The 19574-nt window shown below is 38.0% G+C and overlaps 1 protein-coding gene across 11 annotated transcripts in view; it reads right to left on the bottom strand.

The window, feature by feature from the left end:
* TP63 (tumor protein p63) overlaps positions 1-19574 on the bottom strand; it is a 265967-nt gene that overhangs the window by 18172 nt on the left and 228221 nt on the right. For 6 of the 11 annotated variants that reach the window (XM_015444930.3, XM_015444929.4, XM_005545420.4 and 3 more), the window contains 6 exons: positions 14335-14521; positions 11972-12087; positions 10829-10938; positions 10056-10192; positions 9369-9451; positions 5848-5984 (listed from right to left, as the gene is read on the bottom strand). In XM_015444930.3, the coding sequence (XP_015300416.1) occupies positions 5848-5984; positions 9369-9451; positions 10056-10192; positions 10829-10938; positions 11972-12087; positions 14335-14521 (770 nt within the window). The remainder of the gene's footprint in view (positions 1-5847; positions 5985-9368; positions 9452-10055; positions 10193-10828; positions 10939-11971; positions 12088-14334; positions 14522-19574) is intronic. The other 5 variants (XM_005545418.5, XM_074030772.1, XM_045387177.3 and 2 more) reach the window with 1 other exon arrangement.

The raw sequence follows: 19574 nt of genomic DNA on the forward strand, positions 1-19574 counted from the left end.
AGGGAAGCAATGTACAGCCAACTAAAGACCTGTAAGACCTGGGACTGAGCCTGATTCCGCAATGAGGTGAGAGAAGTTACAAAAGTAATGTAATCCATCTGAGTTTAATTAATCATTGAGTTTTTTTCTTCATTACCAATTCAGAGATAATAAATCTCTGCCCTGAAAACTTCATAACTATGAAATTCAAAAGTAAACTGTAGGCTGAGCGCGGTGGCTCACACCTGTAATCCCAGCACTGTAGGAGGCCAAGGCGGGTGGATCACAAGGTCAGGAGTTTGAGACCAGCCTGGCCAACATGGTGAAACCCATCTCTACTAAAAAAAAAAAAAAAAATACAAAAATTAGTCAGGCATGGTGGCAGGTGCCTGTAATCCCAGCTAAGCAGGAGACTGAGGCAGGAGAATTGCTCAAACACAGGAGGCAGAGGTTGCAGTGAGCTTAGATCACGTCACTGCACTCCAGCCTGGTTGACAGAGCAAGACTTTGTCTCAAAAAAAAAAAAAAAAAAAAAAAAAAAGTAAACTGTAAAAGCTTGTGTAGTTCCATAACAACGATAAGGGTGAATCATATGAAATTATCAATATTCATCTGTTTTTAACCTATAAAGCTGGTAATTCCAAACAGATATTCTGGAAACGTGGAGGATTTCTCTGTCAAACCTAGAAATATGGTGTTGATATTTTCTGTCTGCTTGGAGATTTGTGTACCTTTCTCTCTTCTACGTTAATAATCCTGAAAATATTGCCTGCTTCTCTCTCGAATACATGAGTCTGAGACAAAATATCAAAATTCTTGATAACCATTGCCAAACAAGTTTAAAGATACAGGACTTTAAACTGAATCTACAAGAATAAATCCCAAGTAACTGAAAACAGAGTCAGAAAACCATGCCAGGCACAGTGGAGTGTGCCTGTGGTCCGCAGCTATTTGGGAGGCTGAGGCAGGGGATCGCTTGAGCCCAGGAGTTCAAGCCCAGCTTGGGAAAAATAGCTAGACTCCATGTCTACAACAATCATACAAAAAAGAGACAGAAAAATGGAAATAGATGTTTAAATTTTATAATTAACTACTTACTTAACTGCCAATGAAGCACAACACAACATTACAAACAGCTCTGTGTTCTAATCTGATTCTAGTCTGAGCTTTATTATAAACTGGCTATAAAATCACAGAGCCTCAGTTCCTCTGGCTGTGGTGTGAGGGGCTGGAACCATGGATTTAAGATCTTGCTTTGTTCTAATAATCTCTGACTTGTGTTACTAATGAGCTGCAATTATCAAGTGATCATGAAAGAGAAGGAAACACTAAGGGCTCATCAGGATGTCACAGATCTGTTTTATCATTTAAATAAAATTCATCCTGTAGAAGCTCAAAAATAAATTTCCAGAGGAAAGTAAGAGCTAACCTAAGCCAAATTGTAACAAAGTGATGTCGGCCTCATTTTTATGTTGGAAGCCAAGAATAAGGGAAAACTATTGAAAGATGAAAAAGAAATAGTACTGATCTGAAGTACAGAAGTCAAAACATTGCTAAACAGGTCTCACGAGGCTTCTGCAAATCTGTCTTAACCGTTAATGCCCCTTGATAATATGAAGGCAAGAAGTCTAAACACAGGTCTGATTCGTCTCTCTATTAGATTCTGGCATCTAGAAACATAACTCTCTATATTTATTCCAATATATGCAAATTAACTAAAATCACATTTCTTCGTAGTGTAAAGCCTACTTGTATCTGTAACAATTTGATTCACAGCAACTCCGCAAAGTCTATCTTCCATAAAACCTATGATCATGAAGGTAATTGTGAAGAAATTTTTTAAAAAAGAAAAACCATGCACAAATGAAAAGCAAGCAGAAGAAAACACATAGTGGGAAGCTAATAGAAGTAATTAAAGTAAAAATATTGTAGTGCTACCTTACAGAAAGTACGTTCTCTTCCCACTAATTTTCCCTCTACTATAAAGAAAAATACAAAATTGATTCCTTACCAGCATAAAATTGGTACTACATTTTTGGAAAGAAAATCACAGGCTATTATAGGTATTTTCCAAGCTGATTTATTCTTTTCAAATGATTGTCAGGAAATTAGATTTTCATTTTTCTTTGTTTAGTCATTCATGCTCTTTCTTGGAGATTTGCATGAAAATAAGAGCTAAAAAAACTCAGCTGAAGAATACAACTGAAAGATTTATATAGATGCATATCAATCACTGGAGACCCATGTATATGTAATGTTACAATGACATAATTAGACCAAATGTCTATATTTTGCAGATTTAATTTTGCAGTCTGTTAATTTTCATGCACAAGTTATCGCAACTGTGAGATATCAACTCAAAAACATGCATGTAACACATTTAAATGAACACACAGGGAACTACGAAGCTATAGTTCCTTATCTATCTGTAGTCTCACATGCAAAAAAGTGTAAATATGTCCCTAAAATCTTGTGTGCTTTTAAAAATAACACAATATTAACATGTGTTTTCTGCTCTGGTGACACAGATTATTTTATGAAATATGAATTAAAAATTCCCTTTAGAGCAATGTGAGCTAGTCAAACAATAAGCAAGGGGTACTCATGGTATAAAAAAAGAGGGTTGTGTATTTTTGTGTATGTCATAAAAACAAATACATTTAGCATATGTCCCTGAACTGAATGATGTCAATCCTCCTGGCTTGTCAAGTCTCTAAAACGATGACATGAAACTATTCTTTTTCTCATATGATCCACAGAAACTGTTTAAAATTGTCCTATTAACTTGCATAATGCTGAGAATAAATTTCCAGAGCTTTCTTCAAACTCAGAATGTTAAGGTTAGAAATTCACCATTAGATTGTAGACCATGGGAAGGCAGGAGCTACATCTTTCTCTCTTCTATCCTTAATGCTTTCACATAGCAGATCTTCAATAAGAACGTGTGACGTGAATCAAGTCAACTATTCCAGCCTCATCTGACAATGAGGTTGTCATTAACTGCATTTTATTTCTGGATAGGCATGCCTCACTTTCTCAGACAAAAAAGATATCTATTCAGGGCTGGTATTGTTTTTATTAGATACTGAAATGCCACCTGAAAAACCACTTTAGGATTTCCTAAAATCTTTTAATACCTTTCTAGTTTGGAATATACATATTAACTTCCAAGTACACCTATCAAACCAAATTGGAGACTCAAGAAGCAATGAAAGGAGAACCATCTCATTTATCTGTAAGACAGACTATCAAACTACAGCAAGCTAAGAATAGTTTATATATATATATATGTATTTTTTTTTCTTTTTCTTTTGGAGATGGAGTCTCTCTCTGTTGCCCAGGCTGGAGTGCAGTGGCACAATCTTGGCTCACTGCAACCTCCGCCTCCCAGGTTCAAGCAATTCTTCTGCCTCAGCCTCCCAAATAGCTGGGACTACAGGCACGCACCACCATGCCCGGCTAATCTTTGTATTTTTAGTAGAGATGGGGTTTCACCATATTGGCTAGGCTTGTCTCAAACTCCTGACCTCATGATCCATCCCCCTCGGCCTACCAAAGTGCTGGGATTACAGGTATGAGCCACCGCACCCGGCCTACAATTTTTAGTAGGGGGAGGGACAATCAAAAGGAGAATAATATTTCATGGCATGCGAAAATTACATGAAATTCAAATTTTAGGGTCCATAAAGCAAATTCCATTTATGGAACAGCCATTCTCTTTCCTTTATGCATTATCTTCGGCTGTCTTTGTGCTACAACCACAGAGCTGAGTAGTTGGCAAAAGACAATATAGACCAGAAAATCTAAATATTTACTACCAGGACTTTACAAAAAGCAGCTTGCCAATTCCTCTGCTACATATGAGACCTTTCCCTATTAAGTGAAAAAAAAAAAAAAAAAAAGAAAGCCTACTGAACAGTCACTAGTTCAGCATGATACATTACTTAGTGATTCTTTGGGGGTCATTTTGGTATAGTCAAACTTCCAGAGTGAACAGGAGGAAATTTGGGGGTGTTTCTTAATACCATGACACACTTCTCTTGGGAAAGGTAGATATTCCTCCTGGATCTATAAATGATGTTACAGGCCTCTGTTTCTTTGATCTTGGTTGTATGATTTTATAAGAACTAAGTCATTTTTCACTTAAATATGTTAGTATATATTTCCATCTGACATCCCAAAACATCCATCTGATTCGCAATGGAAATTGTGCCTGCAACCGTAATTCGCCTTCAGAATACTCTGTGTGATTAAACTTTCTGCTCGGGCTTACAAACAAAGCCATACCATTAAAATTTGCAAAACTTCTATGCTAAAAGTACATGGTGAGATCCCTTCTGGCCAAAAAGGATCTTGGATGCTCAAATAGCGTAAAGTCCTCTGAACAGAGAGTGTGCTTCTTTTCTCCCTGCCGTCCACTCCACCCTGTAGACAACAGGTGCTCAGAAAATGTTTCTTCACCATCAGAGATACATTCATATTGATTAAAGAAAAATAATAAGGCCAGGCACGGTGGCCCATGCCTGTAATCCCAGCACTCTGGGAAGCCGAGGTGGGTGGATCACCTGAGGGCAGGAATTCACGACCAGCCTGGCTAACATGGTGAAACCCCATCTCTACCAAAAAATACAAAAAATTCGCTGGGCATGGTGGTGGGCGCCTCTAATCCCAGCTACTTGGGAGGTTGAGGCAGGAGAATCGCTTGAACCTGCTAGGCAGAGGTTGCAGTGAGCCAAGATCGTGCCACTGCACTCCAACCTGGGTGACAGAGTGAGACTTAATAATAATAATAATAATAATAATAAGCCCTCTTTATTACGTTTTCTATAGCTAACTCCCTACAACAGCTAATAACATAGAAAATAACCATTTTTATTGTTCATTTGTATTTCTATTGTAAAACATAATCTTCACCTCTGGAAGATAGTTTTTGCCTTCTTTTTTGCCTAAAGTACGAAGTTGAAAGTCTACATTACTCAAGTGGGCTCATAATGTATATGTTTTATACTTATCTACAGTCCTGACAATACTTCCAGGGCATATATAATATTTAATTAAACCAGTGATTATTTTTAACCACAGAAAGGTAAATATAAACAGGGTCCTGATTGGTCAACCTCTCATCCTTTCATAAGAACTATTCTAGTCAGTCATAAAATAACATCATGAAAGATCCAAGATTCAAGGCAAAGCTCAACATATAAATAGGTTATATGTACATGGTAATATACTTGAAAAATCTGGCTTGATTTATATAAAAATTTGTACTGCTGGAAGACAATCTAGAGCAGAGATGCTAAAATATGGCAACATGATGCTACTTTATCCTTCTGCACCCAGATATTTCCCCAATTATCATGCACTAGGTTTCAGAATTCTTCTCACTACAGCATTCAAACAAGCCACTTTATGTTATAGTCAAGCCTATTTGCTATCCCTGGTCTACAATGTTATTCCCAAGAGTGGACAGTGTGCATCCCAGGAGATTTACAAGACAATCCACTGGGATGAGAAATGATTTCATGTTTTCAAATATACACATTACTACCAACTAGAGTGTGTACTTACTGTTAGTGTGTATGGATCAGGCATATAGAGAAGAAAACTAACTGTTAGTGTGAGTTTCTCTGTAATTCACCAGAAATGGTTTGTATTTAATTTCAGAACATAAGCGGAATTCCCAAAGGAAGGTTATAAGACACATAAAAAGGTTGCAACTGAAAGAGGGTTGCCACACCAGGTCATCTGAATCTATGACAATCTGCTATCTCCCATTATGTTCCACATTGCCCATCAATCACACTATTGCTGATCTACATAAAGTCACCTTCACTCATGCCTCCTAAAATGACACGTTGATACACTCACTGTTTCTGAAGTAAGTGCTGGTGCTGCTGCTGTTGCTGTTGCCTGTACGTTTCGATTGTGTGCTGAGGAAGGTACTGCATAAGTTCCAGGGACTCTTTAATCTTCAACAGCATTTCATAAGTCTCACGGCCCCTAACCTGTGGAAGTGAGCAGAAGAAGGAAACATGAAAAGCTGTAGAACTGTTAGAAGTGTGGTCAATCCTCATTATTCGAGGATTCTGTAATTGCAATTTGTTTATTTGCTAACGTTTATTTGTAACATGAAAATCAATACTCTGGACCCTTTTGAGGTCATTCAGACCTGTGCAGTGATGAAAAATTTGAATCACCTGTGCGTGTTCCCAGCTGAGTTCGAACAAGGAGATGCTCTGTCGTCTTGTAGCTCTTATGCCGTAAACCCACATTCTTTACATGATCTATTTAGCACTACATTTTTACATTTTTGTGCTTTTCATTGGTGATTTTGTTATTTAAAAAGACCCTCAAGGGCAGTGCGGAAGTGCTATCTAGTGTCCCTAAGTGGGAGAAGGTTGTTCCATGCCTTATGGAGAAAATATGTGTGTTAGAGAAACTTCATTCAGGCAAGAGTTATAAGGCTAATTGGCCACGAGTCTGATGTTAATGAGTCAACAGTATATATTAAATAAAATGTCTCTTAACAGAAACACACAACAAATGAAGTTATATAGTTATCTGTTGATGAAATGTATGTGACCAGAGGTGCACAAAAACCTAATCCTGTATTTATCTTATGAGCGATGAGATGATTCATATTCATCAATACCATTTTTGCAACACCTTCATAAAACTAAACTACTACAAAAAATAAGAATAGATTGTACCTATGTCTGATAGAATAAAAGTTTTCATGTGCGATAAAATACGTTTCTTTAAGAGAGTACCTTAAAATCTTTTTTAAAAAAGGTCTTAAAAGCTTTTACAGTTATGACCAGGGTCAAGCATGGTGGCTCACACCTATAATCCCGGCTATTTGGGAGGGGACAGGTTGCTTGAGCTCTGTAGTTCAAGACGACCCTGGGAAAAAACTTTTTCTCTACAAAATGTGCAAAAATTAGCTGGCGTGGTGGCCTGCACCTGCAGTCCCAGCTACCCGGGGAGGTGAGGTGGGAGGATTGCTTGAGCCTGGGAGTCTGAGGCTGCAGTGAACCATGATCCTGCCACACACTCCAACCTGGGCAACAAAGTGAGATCCTGTTTCCAAAAAAACAACAGCAAACAAAGCAACGGATGAGCAGGGCCAGGACTAGAGTGAGGCAAGAGAGGCACTTAGCACAGGTGTGTTGCCCTGGGAGTGAGGGACTATTTAAATTTTGCACCCTAGGCACTTTACCTGCCTCACCCCAGTTGCTGCACCCAGTAGGAAAGGCAGAATTAGTCAGAATTCAGAAACGAAAGATGTTCTCCACCTTTGGTTGAATTAACTCTTACTCATCCCCACTGTGGGGCCCCTTCTCTGAGAGGCTTTTCTTGATCTTACTCTTATAGTTTGCATCTTTGAAACTTCTTGTGTACTCACACAGCACTAGGCCTTGATCTAGGAAATGTTTATTTTATTACATTATAACTGTTTGTGCCCTCAATAGAAGGCAAGGTAGTTGAAAGTAAGAATTGTGTCCTACTGAACTCTAAATGCTCAAGGTCTAGCACATTTGCCACTCACCAAACACCAACAAAATACATATTAAATTAATGGAGTTTTTCCTCACCCATAAGTTATTTAGGCTAAGCCTTCTCTCAACTTGAGACGTATCACTAAGAAGGGTACCTCCTTCTTAGTACAAGGTAAAATTTTAAAATAACTTTTCAAGCAGTTCCTGTTTTATCAGCTGAAAACATATTAAGACTTTTGGAATATTTAGTGTATCAGGGTACTGTTTTACTTTAATGTCACAAGTCAGTTTCCATTTATAGCTTGAGAAACAAGACACTGAGAATCTCAGCTAACTCACCATCTGATTGGTCTACTGGGAATTTATTCCCCTGAGAGTCAGGACCCAAAGAAGATGAGGAAGAAGGTACAGCACACCTAAACCTGTTGAGTTTTGTTAGTTCAATCCCAGGGTAGTAGTTCGTCGTTAAATCTCCTGGCCCTGCTTGGCTGTGTCTCATGTCACTTTAGATGGCATCAAGGGCTATACCAGCCACCAAAACGTCATTGCCACCCTACATGGCAAAGACCTAATGCAATAAGAATTCAACTAACTACCACCATAATCTAAAGTGATCTCATTAATGATCTCAAGAGAAGTAATGTCCCTTGTAGGAATTAATGAGGTTCTTACATAATAACTGGGCTAAGACTTCTGGCCATTCACATATACAGTTGTCTTTTGGTATCAGCAGAGCACTGATTCCAGGACTACCCACCCCACCTGGCCTCCATGGATACTAAAATCCTAGGTTGCTCAAGTCCCTTGTATAAAATGGTGTAGTATTTGCATGTAACCTATGCACATCCTCTGTATACTTTAAATTACCTCTAGATTACTTATAATATCTGATATAATGTAAATGCTATGCAGTTAGTTGTTATACTATATTATTATATTTATATTATTTTGATTGGTGTATTATTATTTTTTATTGTTCTTTTTCCAACTATTTTTGATCTGTGATTGGTTGAATCTGTAGATATGGAATACACAGATAGGGAGGGCCAACTGTAACCCAGGGTTCTGTCTTGCTTGACTTTCTTTATAGTGCCGCCTAAAAGACATCAAAGTCAGGGCTATAATTGCTGCATTATCAATTTTGTGAACTTTTTCTGACAAAATTTTAGGCCTAAATTTCTATGGCCATGCTGCCTGGGATAATCTTATCATTCTGAAATAATGAAGGGCAAATTAACTTCAAATATTTGGGTAAGAAAAATCCTATTAGGAGTTTAGTTTTAGTTGGGTGGGTAGGTAAGTAGAGAATCTCATGCTAGTAACACAGTCCAAAACTGTGGAGAGAAAGAAGAATATTCTAATTAAAAAAAATAAATATTTTCTCTCCTGCATATCACCAGCTCTCAACCCCCCTCCCCCATCCCAGTTATGGACTGAAAGTTTGTGTCCTTCCAAAGTTCATAGATGGAAATTTTAACTCCATTTTGATGACATTAGAAGGTGAGTCCTTTGGGAAGTAATTTAGGTCATGAGAGTGGGGCCTTCATTAATGGGATTTGTGCCCTTATGAAAAAAAAAACCACCCTAGAGAGTTCTCTAGCCCTCTCCACTGTATGAGAATACAAGGAGAAAATGGCAGTTTGCAAGTCAGAAGAGAACTCTCACCAGAACCCGACCAGAGGGGCACCTTGATCTCAGACTTCCAGACTGTAGAAAATAAACTTCTGTTGTTTATAAGCCCTCTAGTCTAGGGTAGTTTGTTGTACAGCTTCAACTGACTGAGACACCTCCTTTCCCATTGTCACAGATAATGAGATGATGATCGTACTGTAAAAGCTTATTCAAAGAAAGTTAAAATGAAGCAACCATGAACACCCAAGGGAGACCTACCGGTAAGTATAACAGTTCATCATCTGGGGATCTTCGTTTCTTGATGGATGTCATCTGGATACCATGTGTGTTCTGACGAAACGCTGGTGGAGGAAAAATACAAGTTTCATCCTGGGAACATTTCTAAAGCAATAATGCATATTAAATATACTTAATAATTACATATTAATATTAATCAGATTTAATAATACATATTAAACAGACAGTAGTACCAGCAACACGTGTAAGATTAGAGGCTCTATTCCTAAGCATCCATTTAAGTGGGTACAATTGTTTTTACATTGATTGTGATCCTAGCAATAAGGAGGTGGAAGGATGGTGGGGAAAAATGAAAGAAATTCAGTATGCTGGGAAATACCCTCTGGCTTAAGTAACGTTGCAGGAAACCCCGTATCTTGCCAGTGTGTGTCTGTGAATAGATGATGTTTATGCTACTGGTGTGGAAGTCATATTTTGAGAATCTCTGGACTAAGACATTGTCACAATGACTACCTGCTTGTGTAAAGCTATAGGACATGCCTGGAGTCCACTTCAATGCTATTCCTATTCTCACTGGCTCTGAGGGCTGATGTCCCACTTGCTGCTGAAGGTCACAGGTCTTATCATGCAGCTTCTCCAATATCACCCCATTCTCCAACATCTGGAGTAGACTCAACCCTACCCCATTTGGCCACTACATCTACTTACGGCGCTTCGTACCATCACCGTTCTTTGTACTGTCCGAAACTTGCTGCTTTCTGATGCTATCTTCATCCGCCTTCCTGTCTCTTCCTGGGCAAGCACAGATCCGGGCCTCAAAGCAGCGTCGGCCCAGGACTTGCCCACTAGGAATTAGAATAAAGGGGAAGAAAGAGTTAAATTCAAAGCATTTGGAAAGTCCCCTGGAGATCTCCCACTTCCATTTCCCATATGGGCCATCGCTAATGTACTACCAGCTTAGCCATGGCAGCTTTGAGAATGGACCCAAAAGTACTTGGCAGAACACAAAAGTGCTAACATGCCACAAGTAATATTAGTAAATAACATTCCATTTGTTCTCCAAAGAGCCTCCAAGCTATTAGCTGAACAGCTGTATTTAGCTACATATTTTGAAGGAAACTTGAGTTAAGCCAGTGGATGTCTCAGGATAAAATCCCCTAAGGCCGCGCAGACTTAAAAAAAACGGTCAAATGCCTTGAGGACCACTGTCTAATCAGAACAATTCCAGCCAAATGTCAAGAATTCAGGTATGAAGTGACTGCACACCTTTCTAGCTCTTTTTTTCCCTCTAACTTTACTCATTTTCCTTTGTCTCCACTTTCTTAGATCTTTTATGTAACTGTTTATAGCAAGGATTTAAAGCACAAAGGACAAGCTCTCTGCTTTACATGCAAAATTAATGATAAAGCAGCCACAATTTCACTTTGCCCTCTGCTCATGATTTTTTGTGTAGAATGACAATTTTTACATATGCCACTTACTCTCTGGTTTCCAGAGTAACAATGATTAAAATTGGACGGCGGTTCATCCCTCCAACACAACTGCTGTTACACATGAAATTGTACAAGACTGTGGTGAATTCAGTGCCAACCTGAAAACAAGGGGAAAATAATCTGTGTTAACAATGGTTTAAACTGACGTTGTTCCCTCTCAGTTCTTCCCTCTATTTAAGGAATTCCAATTCTGATGAAGTGATATGCTTCCTCCTAAAAGGGCAAACTCTGAACCCTGTTGTAGATTTTTCTTCATCTTGCCTCCAGGGAAGCTTAAAGCTAATGTTTGCAACACTGAACACTACATTAGGTGAGACAGGCTTTAACAGATTTTGTGATCTTTGATCCTGTTCATTTGTAAGCTGATCCACATCATGTAATTCAAATAGGCTATACCACCTTCAGGAATATCACTGAAAAGGGAAAATGGGGAATAATTGCCAAAAACAGTAGCAATGCTCCAAGAATATTTCCCCTATGTGGATAAAATGGTACAATATAGATCTGAATATACACTTGCATTAATAACATCTTAAGAGCTCAAAATGTTCTCAGAATTAAAAATAATCCAGTCCAAAGTACATAGTTATGGGTAAGGCAACTGAGGTCTAGAGAGAGAGAGTTGCCGAACGTCCACACAGCAAGCCAGCAAACCAAAGAACCTGGGTTCTGTTATACCAGTGTATATTCAACCACACTACTCTGCTTCACCAACAGATTTACAAATCTATCATCTGTTCATTCAAACTTTAGCTAAGAGGTCCCTCTTGGGCTTTCCCACTTACGGTAACACTTGCATCCACTACTGTTGCACATCCACTACCCGTCCAATTGCCAGTTGGATAAAACAATCCCATGTATACACCCAATTGCCAGTTCAATTGTTATCTGCCCTTAAGATGGGAAAATGGGCACAGAGCCGTGTTACCAAGTTAATCCAGTGTATATTTAGATATTCTGAAGGGAAAGCATGTGGAGAACAGGTAGAAAAAAATGCAAAAATATTACATATTTGATGACAAGAACTACGACAGTGATAGATGCTAGAAACATCCCTGTTGCTGAAAGAGATGTTCTCTCAAGTCTGCTCAGTCCATAGAGTGTTGTGTTTTGGTTTGGTTTGCTTTTTACCTGGGGTGGCTCATAAGGTACCAGCACACTCTGTCTTCCTGTGATGGGGTCTTCTACATACTGGGCATGGCTGTTCCCCTCTACTCGAATCAAATGACTAGGAGGAGCAATCTGTCCTGAAGAGCAGAAAATGATAAAAGAGTTAGTTCTTTACCTTAAAAATAAAGAAAATGACATGGAATTGCATGAACAAGATGTTGGTGGCAAAATAAATAGTCCGTAGAATAAAGAAAATGTGCATCCTTGAAGAAAGGAACAGATTCTGTAGCCAGATATCAAATACATGAAGGTGTCTTAACCTTTATAGCCACAGAAAGGACTAGAATGTACATCTATATTTAAGGGAACAGTCCTATAATTTGGAGTTTAAGATTAATGATACAAGCTTTATGGAACTCTATAACTACATCTCTGACCTCACCCACGGAGGAAATTTTGCCAGCCTCCTGGAAAATGAAAGGGAAAGATGCAAATTAATTTTTAAAAAATCAGTTTAACTGAGAAAATGCTGCCCAAAAGTCTGACCAGCAAATACACGGAGAAGCAGAAGATAGCAAGGATATGACTTCCACTTTTTCTTCTTTCCTCCTCCTCAACTTTTGAACATTGTGTTGATTATAAAGATAAGAAAAGTTCTGGCATTTGTGTGCTGAAGGAGTCCCAAGTTGGGTATAAGAAAAGGGATGCAATTTTAAAAAAAGAGACTGAGTAAAGTTTCATAAAATTGTGATACTTAGCAGAGCTCTAGAAGAAAGAAGATGCTCCAAGAATTAGGACCTGTAAAGCTGTTTCTAACAGCTGTTAGTCCCATAGTCCCAGTCTACAAAAGCCATTCAATAAAAGTAAAAAGCTAAGTCTATCAGAATGTTCTCTGCTGCATCATCTAGTGTGGTTAAAACTAAAAACCATTATTATGTTTAAAAAATGAGAAAACACTTAAAAATCGTGTGCTATCTTGGTGAAATACCAAGTTAGGTAGGCTGATAATGAAGTCTATCTATATTGCAATATTCTTTATGGCAGATTGCTAAGTGAAAAGCAAGACACAAAGGTACGGATAATGTGGCCATGTGGGCAAGGACTTGAAATTAATGTGTAAAAAATAGTTGTTTAAAGAGTATTTTGACTTTATTTTCTTCTTTTAAATTCTGATCCATTATCTTTCTTCTTCCATTAATTTTCTCTAACATATTCTCTATATTTATCAATCCTTACATTTTAATATTTTTTCTATAAAGTATCCTAACCCCCAACACCTTTGGCACCCTCAGTACTCTCTGAGGATTGCTTATGCTTTATCCTGTTCTTACTTTCCACTTTTCAGCACTCTCTATTCAGTCTCCCTTCATGGAACCATAATATCAGATCTAAGGGAACTCTTGGAAATACCGACCTTTTCTGCTAAATTGTTGTAGGATCTGAGATGCAGAATATGAGGCATGACTTATTCATGCCTAGAGCCTAAAAGTGGCCTTCAAGATACCTCATCCATCGACTCCCAGTCCTTTATTTGACTGCCCACAGTATGCTCCAGGCCTTCTATTTATTCCCCTTACCCATTACTTGCCTTCTCATCTTCTTTCCCCCTTTTCTTCTTCTGATTTTTTTCATTATTTCTTTCGTTTGGTGCTCCTTTCTCTTACCCTTCCAGCTCTCAACTGGTCTAGACTTGAGAATCTTCCTGGGAAAACACTAAATCTGAAGATATGGTAGCCTGGGCCAAGTAGAACAGCTACCACGTAGTCTCCTTGCACTCTCTTATTTATTTATTTTTTTGAGACGGAGTCTCGCTCTGTCACCCAGGCTGGAGTGCAGTGGCGCAATTTTGGCTCACTGCAAGATCTGCCTCCCAGGTTCACACCACTCTCCTGCCTCAGCCTCCCAAGTAGCTGGGACTACAGGCGCCGCCACCATGCCCAGCTAATTTTTTGTATTTTTAGTAGACACAGGGTTTCACTGTGTTAGCCAGGATGGTCTCGATCTCCTGACCTCATGATCTGCCCGCCTCGGCCTCCCAAAGCGCTAGGATTACAGGCGTGAGCCACCACACCCGGCCTCTTCTTCTTATTTTTTTAAAGGCAAGAAAAATAAAAAGAAGGAAGCAGTAAGGAGTAAAGATAACCAGTAGCTCAGATCATCTAGTAATTACTAATGTTAAATAGTTCAACCACTATGAAAGCCAAGGATTTATTTATCATTATTGTTAGATACTCTGTCAGCCATTAAAAAAAAAAAAAAAAAGGCAGACTGACTGCCATCAGAGTGCAGAAGTCTGAGCCAGGTAGGTAGGTCTCAAACAGAAACACTCACAGAATGTTGACCTTCAAGGAGGTTGGACAGTTAGAGCTTCACATTCTGCTTACCCTCATTGAATTCGCGGCTCAGCTCATGGTTGGGACACCGCTTCACCACCTCAGTGACGTGCTCAGCTTTTTTGTAGACAGGCATGGCGCGGATAACAGCTCCTTGAGGAGGCGGGGTCATCACCTTGATCTGGATGGGGCATGTCTTTGCAATTTGGCAGTACAGTTTCTTCAGTTCAGTGGAATACTGCTTAGAGTTGGGGCCAGTGGAGAAAGGAAGGAGATAACCAACAGGAGATATTGTTACATTCCAAATCAAAACAATGAAAATCTGTCCACTTTTTATAGCTGCATGCTGCATGTTTGCTACTGGCCACCATAGATGTGACATATGTCAATGTTATTAGATTTTTTTTTGCTATCATAAATAAAACCCTATGTTTACAAAAGGTTTTATGTTTATCAAAACATATTTGTGCCATTATTTCCTGTTATTTTCCTTTAGGATGAAGAAGCTGAGGCTCAGAGGGGTTTAAATGAGCAATACCATGAGTAGCTTCATAGATGACCAGAAACTAAGTGAAAGAAGAGTATTGGCATGTACTGAGTGATATTAAACAACAACCATAAAGACAAATTTCTGCCTAGATTATAATCAATCCAGTCTTTAATGTACTTTAGAGAGACTCATAGGAATTACGGTTCATGGGATTTTTTTTTAAGATGGAATATCTGTTAGAGTGAAGAGATTTCGCCTGAGGTCAGATCGCTTGAAACTGTAAAACAAGAACTCCTCCGAATGCCTGCACTTTTCGTCTAATGTCATAGGTAGGGGAATGCAAGAGCTGAAAGGGGCCACTCTGCCATAAACTCCTGAAAACACCTGGCCTGATATAGCACAGCTAATCATGGCACAGAAAGGATCTGGATGTAGATCTTCTCCCTCACAAGTGAGTGAAAGTTTTTCTTCTTCAGGGAGAGGAAGTTCAGTAGTGGCTAGTTGGTTGTAGAGTTGGCAAAATGGAGTGGAGAAAGCCTGAGACCTAGAACCAGATAGAAATCCTATCCTGTGTTGCTTCCTCTTCCCACTTCTGAAGCAGAAGAGAACCTTCGTTCTAATCCTTACAACTATAGTAAACCTTATCACCCCTGTGCTCTGGGTCAAAGCCCTATCCCTACATTCCTACCCACTCAGGCACTTTGCTCAGGCAAACCACCCAGGCACTGGAATTGCTGGCCAAGAGTGGGGCACCTAGTAACATGTATCCAAACAAAGGATAAACACACACACAGGTTGCAATCATAAGTGGGCCCTAACATCCTCCCAGAGGAAAGACAGGGGGGCCAGAGCCATAGTGGCAGTTGGATTCGTTACTGATATGTCCCACCCTAACTCTCACTAATGGCAAGTATATTACCAAAAATCGCATATTTAAAATGCTGCTTTATTTCTTCATTTTAAAATATGGTATTGTTTAAATGACCTTTCCTTTTCTTCCAAGTATTCCAGCATACGAAATTTTTCGTTAAAAGTTTCCCAATGCTAGAAAAGTATTGCAAAATCAGTCCTCCATGCCTGCAGGCCATGGATTAGACACAGCAAAAGGGTTTTATATAGCTTGAAGAAATAGGACACATGCCAAAATTCAACCACAAAAATAAAATTCTACTTGGGAAACACTGAATGAAATCTAGATGGGTATTTTTGCTCTTGTACTTTTAACTAATGACTTACACAGAAATTGTTTTATGACATATTAAGAACTTACTTTTATTGAGAACTTAAAGAAAATAAGCATATCCATTCGTGTTTTCGTTAGGAGGTATATAATGCATAATCTAACCATGAATTTCATAAGATGACCCTTAGGAGAGATGACTGAAAAATAAGTCTGTCAACTAATACCTAAAGGCAAATAAGGTATCCTTCCAAGTATGTAAAAGTTGCAGAAATGAAGGTTAAGTGTTCAGAGTAGAACAGCTTCTTAAGAGACACATTCCATTTTAATAACTAATATACTATAAATCAAGCTTGACAAAAAAAAGTATAAAAGCATTAAGAATAAGATTAAGGATCATTAAGTGTTAACTCTTGTTCATTCTCAGGGATGGGGTGGGAATCCAATTTTTAAGCTTAATTAATGATAAATAATAACAGCTTCATCATTTACTGAGTTCTGTTTTAAGAAACTTTATCCTGTTACAACCCTAAGAGGAAGGTATTACAAGCATACCGTCTCTTATCTGAAACCCCTTGGGCCAGAATTTTCAGAAGCCAGAATTGTTTAGATTTTAGAAAAAAAGTAGTTTGTATAACATATAAATGTATCCAGCAGCATTTAGGGTAGCACCAAAAGATCAAACATTATTTCTGCAGAATTCATAAATATTCACACTAACTGATTGAGTACAAAGCCTGGGTTTCACCATCAAATGAATGTGCCACAAACCTAAGAAATCAAAATAAAACTGAACCATCTTCTGATTTTCAGAGCTCTTGGACTTCAGAATTGCAGATAACAGATAATTGACTTGAATTATTATCCTTATTTTATAAATAAGAAAATAAATGTACAGAAAGGACTTGCCCAAGAACTTGCTTAGTAACTGGTGCATAAGTCTATCTGAGTCCTGTAATAACAGTTTCGTATCTGTCTGTTCTCTTAACTCAGCCATGCAAATGTTTACCTTTTTCTAGTTTCCAACATTGTGGTTCTTTTGTGAATTAATTACCATGTTTATACTCTTCTCCAAGAATTAAAATGGAGCTCAAAAGTAGTCTATTTAACATAGTTTTATTAATTTCTCAGTACATTGTTTACTCATTTAATTGTAGGGAGACGCAACAAGTGATAGAGTTGAAAAAACTTTGGGCTAGGGCAAAGACAACCTGGACGCTTATACCAGCTGGCTCTGGGAATTCAGGGATAAAGTCTTGCTCTTTATCACGGTTTACTGAGGACTTTATGAGGCCCTCTGTATTGTGACCTTATCTATCTCTAACTCCCCCTACCCCTCCATCCCCACTCACACACATTTCTCACCCCATGTTCTACCCATACAAACTTTTTAATGCTTCAAACACACCATATGATCATCACCCAAAATTCAAAATGCTATTCCCTGAAATCATGTCCTTTGCAGCAACATGGATTGAGCTGAAGGCCATTATCCTAAGTGAAACAACTCAGAAAAAGAAAATCAAGTATCATGTGTCCTCACTTATATGTGGGTGATAAGTAGTGAATATACATGTGTTCGGGCACAGTGGCTCATGCCTGTAATCTCAGCACTTTGGGAGGCCAAGGCAGGCAGATCACTTGAGGTCAGGAGCTGAAGACATGCCTGGCCAACATGAAGAAATCCAGTCTCTACTAAAAACACGAAAAACAAAACAAAACCCGAAAAGGATACACATGGACATAAAGATGGAAATAATGGACACTGAGGACTCCAAAAATTGAGGAAGATAGGAGGGGATGAGGGTTACAAAATACCTATTGGGTACAATGTTCACTATTTGGGTGACAGGTAATCTAGAAGCACAAACCTCACCATTATACAATATATTCATGTAACAATATTGAACATGTACCCACTGGATCTGAAACCTAAAAGAATTAAAAGCAATAAGCAAGCAACAACAACAACAACAACAAAAGTGATATTCCCAGTGTGGTACACTTCTCTTTTTCTGCTGTTCTCCACATCATGCCAGGACAATTTAGATATCACTATTCAGCTAGTACTGTATCTGGTACTGCAAACCATATTTTCCAATTTTAGTGGTGAGGGTTCCATATTTGACTAAATCAAAATATCTGACCACAGCCAAGATGCATTATGTTTATTGCTTTTGGTTCAACTACCAGTCCTGCAATTCAGCAACTAGAGGCGCTGAGGTGGTCTGGCACAATCGCTTTTTTTCTTTTTACAAAGCCAAATTTCTGCTACTCTATTTACTTCATTGTTTGCAAATCTGTTCCATGATGACCTTTATTTTTTTACCCAGTACTAAGTTCAGTCTCAGTGGTCTATGTGTATTAACAATTCCATAGACTTGCCCACTTCCCTATCCCTTACAGAATAGCACTATCATCTCCAATTTTCCAGGCTTCTGCAAGATTGGAACATGAGAATCTGATTTACATGAAGATTTTAAAATACCTTGATGATTCAACTCAGCAGAAATTGTAAATTTGAACACACATAGTTTATTTTACTATCTTTCTTTCTCTGTGGAATTTTAAAAATTCACCTCTAAATTGCTCCTCAACATTGACTTGAGATTCCTTTAATTCTAAAGCCTAATTTATTCTTTCTTTGTATGGGAGTTTTGTTTTATGTGGTATACTTTTCCATAAAGCATACTAATTTTTAAGTGCAAAAGCGGATGGCTTGACAAATGTACACCATTGTGTAACTACTACTACAATCAAGATATAGAATATTTCCATCCCTGTTCCAATTATCTTTTGCTTCTTTGCAGTTAATCCCCTCCCCAGCTCCTGGCCTCAACAACCATGTACCTGTTTCTTCCACTAGTTTTACCTTTCCAGAATTTTATGTAAATGGAAAAATATAGTATATAATCTTATGTGATATTGCTTTTGAGATTTATCTGTGGTTTTTGCATGTATCAGCATTCCACTGCATTTTTGAATAGACTTCATTATTTATCGATTCATCAATTATTTCCATTTTTTTCTATTGTGTATAAAACTACTACGAACATTCATGTACAAATTTTTGTGAGGATGTACATTTCCATTTTTCTTGAATACCTAGGAATATGATTGCTGGGTAAGTGTATGCTTACTAACAAACTACCAAATAGTTTTACAAAGAGCTGTGCCATATTACATTGCCACTTGCAATATATGAGGACTTCATATCCTTGTCAGCATTTGGTATTGTCAGCTGTTATTTTAATTGATTTCATTCTGGTATGTAAGCAGTAGATCTCATTGTGGTTTAAATTAACATTTCTCTGATGATTAATAATGTTTAACATATTTTCATGTACTTATTTCATTCATATTTATATATAATAAAAATAAAAACAAACTTATATAATTCTATACAACTATTTGATATTTTTTGAAGTATCTGTTCATATATTTTGTACCTTTAAGTTAAAATAATTGTAATACAGACTGTTTTCCCCCTGTTGTAATACAGAAATTTCACTTTTTAGGTTTATTTTATGATTGATACATAATAATTGTACATATTTATAGGTAAAATGTGATGTTTTGATACATGTCTATATTGTATAATGATCAAATTAGGATGTGTAG

This window comes from Macaca fascicularis, chromosome 2, assembly GCF_037993035.2.
Source record: "Macaca fascicularis isolate 582-1 chromosome 2, T2T-MFA8v1.1".
Taxonomy (NCBI): domain Eukaryota; kingdom Metazoa; phylum Chordata; class Mammalia; order Primates; family Cercopithecidae; genus Macaca; species Macaca fascicularis.